The sequence below is a fragment of the Ictidomys tridecemlineatus genome, chromosome 14, assembly GCF_052094955.1.
Source record: "Ictidomys tridecemlineatus isolate mIctTri1 chromosome 14, mIctTri1.hap1, whole genome shotgun sequence".
NCBI classification, from domain to species: Eukaryota; Metazoa; Chordata; class Mammalia; order Rodentia; family Sciuridae; genus Ictidomys; species Ictidomys tridecemlineatus.
The window spans coordinates 20416352-20430463 of NC_135490.1; the positions used below are offsets into that span (position 1 = coordinate 20416352).

Here is a 14112-nt window from a genome sequence, read left to right on the forward strand (position 1 = left end):
AGACCATGCTCCCAATGAACCACTTCCTCCAGCTACACCCACCTGCCCCCACTTACCACCAAGTTAATCCCATCAGAGATTAATTCAGTGATTAAGTTAAGGCTCTTGCTCAATCATTTTTCATACAAACCTTGCATTGTCTCACTTGTGAGCTTTTGGGGGACACCACATCTAAATCATGACAGGGAGATATTAGGGAGTTCAATTGATTCATGGATGAATATTCTACCATAAAACCCACTGTTCTGTATAATCAATATACATCCATTTTTAAAAGTTACCTTTCTAACTGGGCAGCAAGTCAAAATGAAAGTCCGTGGCCACTTGAAGAACTTGGGAAGCTCCCGGTCTCCCAACAGGAGATGGCATATTAAAAAAAAAAAAAAAAGTAGAGCAGCTTACCCCTATGTTTTCATTTCTCCAGTCCCTGGTAATCGGTTGAGTGAAAACCAGGGAAAAGAATAGATTTTCTGGAGACTCAGAATCCTATTGAATATATTTGAAAGATTAAAATAGTAGGAACATTTTTTATAGATCCCCAACAAGTGAAATAAGATGTATTAATAAAATACACCAATGCTAAAGCTATTTCCTTCATATAATCTTGGGCTGGGGATATAGCTCAGTTGGTAGAGTGCTTGCCTCGCATGCACAAGGCCCTGGGTTCAATCCCCAGCAACAACAACAAAAAGATATAGCTTGGTAAAATACCATTATTCCTAAATGGCAACATCAAATGGAGAAAGAATGCAGAGAATTATAGACAATAGTCAGAAGGTAGTGAAAGACAATACACAAATACCTAAGTACATAAATACTTGAGAATACTTTTAAAAATCTCACCTCATGAAGTTGTGTTTATTTAATAGAATAGTTATCATGCATAATTTTTTTAAATAAGTATTTTATTATTTGCTACCATCTGGATTATAAAGAGCAATTCAAAGCAAACATTCTATTGTCACAACAAGCTGATGGCTGTAGGGTTGGACATCAGAATACAAGTTGATTTTCTCTGCTCAGAAGCGGGATTTGGTCTGAAAACTTTGTTGTCCAAGATTGCTTATACAGTAAAAAGTCCAGCAAGAAAATAGAGTTAAACTCTGTATGCAGCAATTATTCTTGCTGTCAGCAGGAGCAAAATTTACTACCAAAGGAAAATCTGAAGAGTCAAACGTACCATCATGTAGAAGTCAAACTGCCCTCCTGAGTTCTTTCTTCGACTCCTAATAAAAGTCTTTGGCAAGAACTACCATGGCTCATCGTTTAATGAATGTGGGTGAAAACAGACCCAAGCAACAACTTTTATCTGAACAGGAAGTGCATTATTCTCCATAAAAATCTAGCTGGGGGCGGGAAGGGGCTGTGAGTTAAGAGTGGCTGTTCCCCCAAGGTGTCTACTTCCCTTTCATACACATTTTAAGAGGGTATTTGGCATCTTACCTAATGCCTACAGGCTGTATGTCTGTCCATTTTCCATATGCATAACCCATATTTGTATCTCTGGCCAAAGTACTAATAAGGGGATCACCTTTCTTCTGGGAGAAATTGCTCACAAGGCACATTTTTTTGGTATATCTACTTATTAACCTCAATTTATGTATCCTCAGTGGCTATCCCGCAGGAAACTAGGAAAATGTAAGTATGAAAAGCTACTGATAGACAAAGGGACCAGCTCCTCAGGGACTACTGCCAAGAGGTTGCCCTGGCAGGAGAGCTCCTGGGTCTTCTGGTCTTCACCTCAACATGGCCACCAGACAAGGTGCTCTTTAGCTTTCTATCTCCTTCATACTATGGTTCTCACAGTCAGAAGTCAGAATTGTCTTTTATTTTATTTAAGCAATAACTACCCCCCGGATTGCCAAGATATCCCTAAACCTTCCAAAAAGTATGAAGGATGTGCTTTCTTTAAAAAAAAAAAAAAAAAGTGTTTTATTGTCAATTTTCTTGTTAAGAAGAGGTATTTGCTTTGTTTTTCCGAATTGGAGACTTCATTGGCAGAGCATTTCTTTCTAGTTTAATTTTGCACTTTGTACTTGCTGATCAGGTGTAGCAAGCGCTTAGAGATCTTTGGACACTGACTGTACTTGAATTAAAACATGTCATTATTCAGGGCACAGCTTATCTGGAGACTTTTCTGGTGATTTATCTGGAGACTGCCCAAAAAACATTTTAGGAGGCTTAGTGTTTGAGAAAGAAGGTTACAGTCAGCAGAGGTGGAAAGCAGACACTAAGGAGAGACCTAGAGGAAGGAGCAGCTGTAATAGAAGGGGAGACAGAGCAATACGCACAGAGTGAGGGGGCTGGGAAAGGCAGCAGCCTCTGCATCCACACCGCCCTGTGAGAGGCAAGACTCCAAGGGTCTGTCAAAGACAGATAAGCATGCATGCATGGAATTCAATTTGTGCTGGCCCAGAAGTCAGCGATGCAGTGAATGACACCCCCCCAAGAGCCTCCTTGAATAGTTGAGAAATTAAACCTCCTTTTCAGACCTGATAAGTAGCAGGCAGGGCAGCCCTGCTACAGAAAAGAGAAGGAAGAACAGCTAGTGTGGGCTCTCCAGGGAAACTTCTATTTTTGTGAAAAAAAAAAAGTACATTAGTTACATAAAGTGAAGACACTGGATTCAAAGTACTAGAAAGCCTGTCTGAGCAAAGAGGATGCCCTCAGTGTTCTGGTTACTGCAGTTTGGGAATCGGTGAAGCAAGATTCCCAGAGGGAGAAGCCAAGTACCTGTCTAGATCCAACACGTCTACAGATTAGAAATGCACCCATGTTGTGAGGATTCCAGATTCCTGCTGGTGAATATTGCTGCAGGTCCCTCAGGCTCCTTGCCTGAGCAGAAGCTGCACACCAAGAGGAGTTGTGTTTGGGCCACAGAAAATGCCTTGGCTGCACTCCCTAACTGATGCACACATTGAATAGTCAAGAGGCTAGGACAATTACACAGCCTCTATCCAAAGGAATGTGTGTTCTTCACAAGAGGACAATGCACTCAAGGTGCAATTGCCTCATCTCTTGATCCCTCTACTGAACCCTCTGATCCCTCCAGGCTGAACTAATTTCTGGTTCCTGGCTAAGCCAGGCTCTCTCTGTATACTTGCTTTTTCCTTTGCCTGAATTTTTCCCTCTTCCCTCACTGCCCCTACCCTACCCATTAGCCCTCCTACATTTCAGATCTTACTTCCTGTAGAATCCTTTACTGATTTTTTGGATAAGATGTTCATTCCCTACCCCAACTCACCTTCCTCCTCACAGACTTGCAAAAATTATGTGCTTGCATATTGTCATGTCTATTATATTCTCCTTTCATAGGTACTCCTCTCTGTAATGCCCCCTATATTACAATTCTCCCACTAATATTTTTGGGACCCAGGTTTGTACTTGGTACATGGTAGGAATTTAGTAAACAATTTCTGCCTAAATAAACTGAAACATTAAGAAAGAGCTTTAAATGGTTTTATGTTTTTCTAATTTGAGTAATGCCAGCACTGGACTGTTTTTTCAAAAGTCTATGAACTCCTGAGGAATCTCACCAGTTTTCAGAGGAGAGGAATAAAGGGCTTTGGTACCAATAAACTGAAACAAAGTAATTTGTCAAGTTTTTTAATTGTCTTTTTGCAGGATTGTTACACTGCACCTAAATGTTCTTGCTTTCTTCCCTTTCGACTTCATATCCCATATGCCCACATAATCCATACTCCATGCTGTAAATTGAGCAGCCTCCTTAAAACAAAATTCTAGACTAATTACTCTGCCTTCATTGCTCACCCCATTTATATTGATAACCCATATCCATAGGATAAATTTTAATCTCCTCAACTGGAACATGCTCTCTCCAGTTGTTTGAACACGTTTTATCTCATCAGCACCAAATCTCCCTAATCCATGCTTCAAAATTTATACTCCAACGAGACTGAACCCCTTATTGCTCCTATTCCTAATATTATATTGCAAACATTAAAATAAAATAAATGATATCAAATATCTTATATACTTACCTGAACTGAAACCTCTACTTTCAAAGCAAAAATATGGGAAATTGTACCAATCCTTCCACATTCTTCTCAGTTTACAAGCAGTCCTGTGGCTGAACTCTTTCTTTTTTAATGCTAATTTTATGTCCATTTTAAATAATCTCATCTGTGTGGAACTGTTGGAAAGGAAGGAGCTCAATGTTTAAGCGGCTCATCTACAGCACCTGAGAGATGAGTCCACATCCTCATTTGAGGGATATTGGATCCACATCAGAGTCTTTGTGTACAATGAACTGAGGTTGAGGGTACATGAACAGAATATGGTAATGTCCCCCATGACCAGGAGTTTATCCTTCTATATGTATATGATTTACATCCTATATCTGACAAGATACATGGTTATACTAGAACCCTTTACCACCTTGATATCCACACCTACATTAGAGAACAGAACACAGACATTGTTTAAAAACAAAACTGCTAAACAGTTTAATCAAAAATGTATTGAAATACAAATGTATCCAGACTTGCTGCTTCTCAATGCATGCTCAGAGAATTGCATACATTTTGTGGAGTGAAGCACAGTGGAAACAAACTAGCCCTTGGTAATGCAGATGTGAATCAAAGGCATGCATTATGTATAAATGCATAACTTTTAACTACGGAATATTGCTGGGATAACGCAGATGTGCCCCAGCTGTATTGCTGGAGGATTTCATCACCTTTCACATAAAAGCTATTTATTTCTAAGAATGGCTTAGCTTGACTTAGGTTGCAGTCATCATGACAATAACAAATATCTTGTTAACTGAGATCCTTATTTTACTTTGAATTTGACCATCACATTTTAAAACATAATACATTATTAATAATCCTAAGAAATGAACGCTCTTCCCCTGTGACAGTCTATCCGCTCTTTAATATATTCAAATATCCCCTTTAAGATTATGTTAAGTAATATTAGAATATATTGCCAATCCTTTACCAACTAATTTATATGAAAAGGAGATCCCCATGCAAGAAGTCATAGAAAAGGGAAAAAAGATTTCCACAAGTTCAAATTTGAGGCTTATTTTTTTTCCTCCTTTTTATAAGGCAAGCTCAAATGTCAACACATCAGCATATCATTTTCTTTTCATTGAGCTGTTTGCCCGGTATTCACAAATCCAATTACTTTTCAGTAGCATCAAACAAGATTCTTACATGATTTTATTCTGCAACTCTGAATTTACTTCCTGCTGCTTTTTGCTTTGCTTGCTTAAAAAGAAAATCTGCCATTTTTGGGTGATGTATCAGCAGGTTTTATCCTCCTCGTAGGTGAAGCAAACATTCATCCAAGAAGTGAATAGCAGCCTTGCTTCACACTTTGAATCTAGTTAAGATGAGATTTTCTTGAGTAGCTATTTTCATGCCAAGGATAAGCTTTAGCTTATGACAGATCTGAAACACAAGTACTCACTTTACAGTTTATTTTTACTAAAGACCTGATTCTGTATTTTCTTACAAATTAAGTCTTCTTAACCTTCAAGCCTCCCTGCTTTGCAACAATATTTTTGTGTTTGCTGTAACAATCACAGTGTGCTTACATGTTAAAAAAATTACCATCCTTTTAAAGAAAGTAGATACAGGTCATTGCTTCAGCTTCAAAGTGTTATTTGCACTTGTTGCTTGACATTGGCCAAAAAGCAAACATGATGAGAGAAGAGAAACAGATTAGCTCTACATTTGGAATTGCATGACATCAGAGCTATCTTTGAGTTGTCTCATAGTTATGTCTACCTGTGTAGGCCTTTCCTAGAGTTAGGATTGTTAGAATTTCAAAAAAGGCAAACATTGAAAAGCTTCAAACAAATGAATGCTGTGAGAAAGGTAGACAGTTCACAACATCAATTTCAAGCTATCTCCCTTAGTGTTCCTGCAATAGGAACCAGGTCAATTAAGCTGCACTTTGGCATTAGCAATGTACTCTGTGGCCAAGGAATAATGACAATGTAGGACTAAAGCTATTCTTACTTCTAGATGAAGTTAAAAAATCCTCAATATAACCTATAAATCAGTTTGCAATCAGGTTCATTGTGTTTTGTTTTGTTGTTTGTTTGTTTGGTTGGTTTATATTATTCTATGTGAAGTTTATTGTCAGAATTTTGAAGACTTATCAAAATTGTTAACTTGAAACAAAAAACAATAACATGACTAATAGTTCACACTAGATAAATTCCTCTCGTGAGTATTTTTTAAGTTATTTTCTTAACAACTTTGTAAGATGTAGCTATATCCATTTTGCAACTGTAGAAGTGGGATCAGAAAAAAATGAGAAAAAAAAACTTTAATTGTCACATGATTAAGTGACAGAAAGTTGGACCGTCTGATTCTGCGACCACTATCCTTACTGTAAGGAAAATAATGATAAAAGATACAGTCCTTTCCTTTGAGAGAATAGTCCTGCTCTTTATTTTTTTAGTTCTCATAAGTATACTTTGTTATTGGAATAACAACAATTTGGAAACTGTAGCTGATTTTGATCTTTTTATGCTGATTTACTTTTAATCACATCCTTGCGTACTTTCATAGCATCAACAATTAATTATTTCTGTGCCTAACACCACCCGAGCACGCCACCTAGAAATTATAGTAGTGATCCTTAGATGGCACATTGAAAGGAATATTAGAAGCTTTTCTTCTTGTTAATTTCAAGATGATAGCAGTTGAAAAAGTGTTATGTAACTAAGTGCCTTCGTACCACAGGAATGAGTTTTTGATTTGTCTGAGATAATGGGCAGATTCTTTCTGTGTCTCCTATGGTTACAGAGGTGGAAACAGACTGTACAACTCTCTCCTCAATCACTCACCGACCACGTGCCTTATGCAAACCTCAGTGGATAATTTCTTTTTACTATCTTGTGTCTTTTTTAATTAAAATGTTTTTTTTTTTTTCATTCTTTGATTGGATTATAAACAGAAGCCAGCAATTCTGGTAGATGGCACTATTTATTATTCTCTCTTGTGGTTTAAAATCATGTCATCCATCCCCACCTTGCTCCAGGTATATTTCCCCATTTTTTGACCTGACCATATAACTTATGCTAAGAAGATGCTAGAAGATATGCTTCAAGTGAAGCCTTGAGACACTGTTACTTAGTATGGCTTCCATTTAGCACTACTGATACTATAGGGAAAACATGCTCACTGGTGACAGGAGGAGACAGGAGACATGGGAATCTTGGCTAAAGTCCCTTGCTGAGCCTAGACTAGACTGCAAACCCCAGACAGCCTATGGATCTGTGATTAAAATGATTGCTGTTTTAAGACACTGCATTTTGGATTTTTTTTTTTTTGGTGGCATTTAACTAACTACCTATTGTCTTTCACTTCTTAGGATTTCCTCAAAGCTGAAAAAATTATTTGCCCTCATTTAAGAGAAAAAAAATGTTAGCTGCATTGAGTTCTGCCCTGGGATATAATATGAGGTCTTGAATGTTATGTAATATTCACTTTAATTTTGATATCTTTGATGAATAAACATAGAAGAATGCCAGTATTTACAAAGCTAGAAAGATACAGAGATGGAATTCTGATCTCAAAACCAAAGTTCTTTCCAGTGTGCTATTGTCTCTGATACTGAAGGTAATTTGCCAAAGTTTAGGATCTGTGCCAGACAAAACCTCTCTCATAAATAACACCACAAAATGTGTAATTGAAACAAATACATTTGAATACTACTCATGCTTTTAGGAATTATATTCTTACCTGAAATTATGGTTTTATAAGTGTAGTAGTCAGAGTTCCCTAGAGAAACAGAACCAATAGGATATTGAGAGATCTGTAATGGGTGCAGTAGAATACGGAAGTCCCATCTCAGGAGAGCTTTCCCTCCATCCTCCTTATCTTTTTTTCTTCCAGTCCTCAATGTATCACCATCCTCATTGGTGAGCAGGAGTCTGTGTTATTCAGTCTTCTAAGTCAAATGCTAATTCCATCCAGAAACTCTCAGACACACCCAGAAATAATGTTCCACCAGTTACCTGGGCATTCTTGGCTCACTAAGTTGAGACACAAAATTAGCCATTATAATAAGTTTTTAACCATTGGGTGGGTTACTGTTACGTTTTCCACTTCATCTCCCACAAATCATTACAAACCAAAAAATGATTCAACACCAATGCATACTGTTCATCATACATTTAAAAACCAGCTGTGAGACTATCTCTGTGCCAGCCCTGTTTTCGCCTAGAGGGTTAGCATCATGGTATTTTCTTGGCAATATTTTTAACTTCCAAGTAGAGCTTTGGGTTCAAATTACAATATGGACCTTTTCATTTTACAGTGGTATCTTAACGAGGTAAAGATAACATTGTTCAATTAACTTCACAGAAAGAATAAGGCAAGAAGGAAACTTGATGGGCTGAAAACCTAAACACTATCTGATTACAAAATGTATATATGCCATAGTAAGGATTTCAAATGTAATCTGAGAGTCATGGGAATCTAAGTTCATTTCCTAAGGCTGCGCTCATATATTATAAAAAAGTAGGTAGCATAAAGTAAATTTATTCTTTTATATCTAGGCTAGTAGTTCAAAATCAAGTTGTCAGCAGGCCATGCTCCTTCCAAAGTATCCAGAGAAATGTCGTCCCTGACTCTTCTAGCTCTAGTGGTCTTCAGCAGTCCTGACTTTCATGGCTTGTGACAACTTAACCCTATTGTCTGCCTCCATTTTCACATGGCCATCTTCTCTCCATCTCATTCTGTCTAAATTCCCCTCTTTTTTATAAAAAACATCTGTCCTTGAACTAGGGCCCACATAATCCAGTATGACATCTTCATTTGATAATACCTACAAGTAAACTATGTCCAGTTCACAGATTCTGGTAGACATAGATTTGAGGGGAACACTATTTAGCCCAGTACAGAACCACATATTTGACCATTGATCTGTTATGTGTATATCTTACCTTCATGTAACTAAAAATATTATTATTTGAAATGTTATGTTTTAAATGTGGAATCTTATTTAATTATAGACTATATATCAAATATCTTGATTATAGTAAAATGTATACTATATAGAAAACCAAAATACATTTCACTAAATTAGTCTGCATTTTTTTAAAAAAAGAGATAAAATAACTAATTAAAACAAATAAAATATTTAAAAGTTTTTAATTATACATGATGGTAGAATGCATTTATGCACTTTGATATATCTTACAGAAATAGGATATAATTTCTCATTTTTCTGAGTTTACGTGTTGTAGAATCCTATTGGTCATGCAGTCACATAATACATACAGTAATAATGTCTGTTTCATTCTACTATCTTTCCTATCCCCACATTCCCTCCCCTCCCCTTCACTTCCCTCTACCTAATCTAAGGTAATGCTATTCTTCTCTAGTACTCGCTGCCTTATTGAGAATTAGCACCCACATATTTAGAAAACATTTGGCCTTTGGTTTTTTGGGATTGACTTATTTATTTATTACACTTCTGATTCATCTTTTAAATTGTCACTATAAATTTGTTTCCCCAAATTTCATCATCCTATAATTTACTTGGGTGCACACACAGACATACTTGAGACAGAGATTCATATGTATATTATACATCAATAGCAAGTAAGAATTCAAAAGCTTCAAGGAAAAATTTTTAAAAAACTAAAATGATGATAAAAACAGTTTGTACAATTTGAATTTTATTTGATATTTTCATTGCTAAGTGCATTGCATATGTAATAAAAAAGAATGTACTTCCATCATATCATAAGGTTTCTGGAATGTAAAGTTTATTATCAAAGAGGGTTTAAAAACTCAAATGAATCCCTAGATTATATAATCTTAAATTTGCAGGAAATTCAATGAAGCATCCCATGAAAATATATTTTTGCTAGAAATTCTGATGCTTCTTTGATAATCCCTGGAATACATTTAAAACCCAACTTTAATTAATTTATGCACTTGAACCAAAAGATACATACAAGAATATTTCAGTGGTGTCATTCATAACCCAGACATCCACCCATGAAATTCAGTATCATACAATGATAGAAGAACAAATTATCCAACTGCATCACTGCATTGATGACTCTCACAGACATACTGTTGACTCCAAAATACCCAAACACACTAGTGCATACTTTAAAATTCCCCTTCAAAACATTCAAAAGATAGGAAAAGTAATCTTTCTGTCAGGCCTTGTAATAGGGATCCATCTTATCCTTTAGGCTAGGATGTTTTAAATTTTTGGATCCATGAGCCATTGGAGACTCCATGGATGGGTTTCTTGAGTCCGTGAACACCCTGAAGTTATTTGTAATTTGTGTGGGGAGAAATTATTAAAGTCATCATCACATCTTTGGATCAAGTAACATAGGGAAATGTTGCAGAATTTGCCTAATGAAGACTTACAAGTATCAAAAAATAATCTGTCACATCATATAGGCAGAAAATTATCTTCTGTGGTTTCAAGTAATCTGTACTTATATACAAGATTTGATTTCTAATTCCTATGAATTTAAGAACCTAAAAAAAAATCTCACCAATACCAGGACGGACTTTTGTACTCATATCTATTCCACTAAATGTATTCTACCAGCTCTAAGTTTTGAACAGAAGTATCTCCAAAGGAGGTCTGCAATGGAATCTACAATTAGCCTACTTACAAGATCATTAATGTCATGCTATAATGAAATATTTGAGCATAATACAGCTATTTTTAAAAAATTCCTAAAATCGTGCTGTTGGAGCAGAAAGAAAAGTAAATTGAAATTCAATTAGTTCCTACTTTTAGAATTCTTTATAATTATCAGGTTGAAAACCTTCACCAATTGAATCCCCATTCATTAGGTGAATGAAGTTTCAGGGTTCTCCTAAATTTAACGTACATATAGAACCTTCTGCTATGTGAATCATTTAGAAGAATTGCTCACAAATAGAAAATAATTGGATAATGTAAGTCACATTAAACACAGACATTGCTCTAAAACTCTCCCTCAGGACCCAGGATTTCACTTTAACTCCTCACCTACACATCACACAAGCTTCAGCTCTCGGGAGTTGCTGGAGGCAGGATTAACAGGCGAAACAGGTTATCAGTAACTATTGGAAAGGATGCCTGCACAATTTGGCTTTGGGTCTGTGCTGATACGGACAAGTAAGTCAAAAGTCTTCCCCTTCTGTCTCACAGCTTCTTTCTTTTCCTGTTATATTTTCTTCTCTTCCAAACAGAATCTGACAAAGGACCATTTCCAAAATACACATGGTAAACCCTACAAATCAATTTTTAAGAAAATGTGCAACCCAGTTTAAGAAGGTAAGCAAAATATTTTTTTTTAAAGAGAGTGAGAGAGGAGAGAGAGAGAGAGAGAGAATTTTTTTTTAACATTTATTTTTCAGTTCTCGGCGGACACAACATCTTTGTTGGTATGTGGTGCTGAGGATCGAACCCGGGTCGCACACATACCAGGCGAGCTCGCTACCACTTGAGCCACATCCTCAGCCCCCTAAGCAAAATATTTGAAAAGGCACTGCACAGAGGATAACCAAGTGTGCAGTAAGAAAATAAAATCGTCACTGGTAATTGAAAATGCACATTAAAACCACAAGTGGACTCCACTACATTCTCATCTAAAAGACAAGAAAGTAAATTTAAATAAACCAACATTCTGAAAGGATATGGAACAACTAAATTTCTCATAGTATATATAATTTATGTGTGTGTAAATATATATACACACACATATATATGTATATATAGTATTTGAACCAAAAAAAATAAGAATATTTTTAGCAGAATCATGCATCCATCCATAAAATGCAATAATAAAATGATAACTAAGAAGAATTTGTGGAAGTGTCTCACTACATTAATACATCTCATAGTCAGGTGCTGATCCCAAAAAGAATCTTCTCTGATTGGTTTCCCAAACGTATTCCCCATAGTAGCTCATGCTTACATAGGGAAGTTGGACGAGTAGATGACTGTAAGGCTTTGCTATTCTTTGACAATTACTGCAGTCTGGCTGGGCAAAATAACCAGGGGATGATAAGCAACTTGTGAAGGTTGAAACAGCGGGAGCCCCTTATTGTAGGACAGCAGAGGTATTTATACCTAACTGAATACACAGCTTGTTTCAATTTAGCATCATCCAGTTACAGCAATCAGTCATTAAGGAATCCTTATCATCTTAATAATTATACACAGCTTAACTTAATTAACATCATTAGATACAGCAGTCAGTCATTAAGGAATCTCCATCATCTTAATGGCTCGCTGGCATTACTTCTCAAACTACTCCTTCTGGCAAAGTGCCAGGCGCCATCTTGACTTGTCTGTGGCCCTCAACAGACAATCTGCCCATCTTCCAGCTCAAATTCTCATAATAACTATAATGAGCATGTCATATACTTTCTCCTATATATGATTTTGTTAATTCTGACATATGACACAAGTATCTTCAGATTAACAAAGAATAAGTGTAAAAAAAATTCTTGAACAGCATACTAACTGCAGTAAACAAAGACATGGGTTTGGAAGCTTTTTGAACGAACTTTACATAAAGGATTCTGTATCAGCTGTTACCAGTGCCTAGCAGATAAAGATACAATAGGACGTAGTGACTAGAGACAGAGTTGTGCATGCCCGGCGCAGTCTCTGGCTTGATGAACATGTTCAGTATGTTGAAGAGCAAGGTGGTAACTTTGAAGGATTCTGTATCTCAAGTGAGAGAAAAAGATGTCTAACCTCTGCATATGCAAAAATGTATACCTTCAGGGTTAGTAAAAAGTTTTTAACCTTGATGACACAATAGTTCTTTATTCATTGGGTTATGATAAAAGAGGCAAAAACAGTTCAGAATCAAGGTAAGCATAACAGAGACAAGGAAAAAGACACTGTTAACTCTGTAGAAAACCATCCCATAATGACATGGTGAAAACGTGTGAAGGGCTTAATGACAGCTAGAGCAGTGCACCATAATAGAACAAGAAATCGTGCTCTTAATAAAATCAAAGAGAGATTTCTGAGACGAAACCTACAACAAATGAAGCTGACGACACTGGAGGAAACATTTTTTAAGGCCATTCAGCAAAATGCCTCTCTATCCCTAAAGAAATTGCTTCCTGGACCCTCAACTTATGATGTTTCTCCTTACCCCAAAATAATAAAATATAAGTGCAGCAACCTTTCAATATACATGCGGAAATCAATAAATGTTATTCACCACATCAATAGACTTAAAGATAAGAACCATATGATCATCTTGATAGACACAGAAAAAGCATTCAACAAAGTACAGTATCCCTTTATGTTCAAAACATTAGAAAAACTAGGGATAACAGGAACTTACCTCAACATTGTAAAAGCTATCTATGCTAAGCCTCAGGCTAGAATCATTCTGAATGGAGAAAAATTGAAGGCATTCCCTCTAAAATCTGGAACAAGATAGGGATGCCCTCTATCACCACTTCTATTCAATATAGTTCTCGAAACACTGGCCAGAGCAATTAGACAGATGAAACAAATTAAAGGCATAAAAATAGGAAAAGAAGAACTTAAATTATCACTATTTGCAGATGATATGATACTATATCTAACAGACCCAAAAGGGTCTACAAAGAAACTACTAGAACTAATAAATGAATTCAGCAAAATGGCAGGATATAAAATCAACACGCATAAATCAAAGGCATTCCTGTATATCAGCGACAAAACTTCTGAAATGGAAATGAGGAAAAACACCCCAGTCACAATATCCTCAAAAAAAAAAAAATACTTGGGAATCAACCTAACAAAAGAGGTGAAAGATTTATACAATGAAAACTACAAAACCCTAAAGAGAGAAATAGAAGAAGATCTTAGAAGATGGAAAAATATGCCCTGTTCATGGATAGGCAGAACTAACATCTCAAAATGGCAATATTACCAAAAGTTCTCTATAGGTTTAATGCAATGCCAATCAAAATCCCCATGGCATTTCTTGTAAAAATAGATAAAGGAATCATGAAATTCATATGGAAAAATAAAAGACCCAGAATAGCAAAAGCAACTCTAAGCAGGAAGTGTGAATCAGGTGGCATAGTGATACCAGATTTCAAACTATATTACAGAGCAATAGTAACAAAAACAGCATGGTACTGGTAC

General features: G+C 36.3%; 1 protein-coding gene and 1 non-coding gene across 6 annotated transcripts in view; both read left to right on the forward strand.

Annotated features, from left to right (window-relative positions):
* The window catches only part of Anxa10 (annexin A10), a 525713-nt gene that overhangs the window by 349832 nt on the left and 161769 nt on the right, over positions 1–14112 (forward strand). The window contains exon 2 of one of the 5 annotated variants that reach the window (XM_078030967.1): positions 11199–11283. The exons of the other annotated variants lie outside the window; for them this stretch is intronic. Within the exon in view, the coding sequence (XP_077887093.1) occupies positions 11230–11283 (54 nt within the window). The 5' untranslated portion in view covers positions 11199–11229. The remainder of the gene's footprint in view (positions 1–11198; positions 11284–14112) is intronic. 5 annotated transcript variants of the gene reach the window in all.
* Trnaa-cgc (transfer RNA alanine (anticodon CGC)) lies at positions 615–684 on the forward strand. Its single transcript has one exon. It is a non-coding gene; the product is annotated as a tRNA-Ala (tRNA).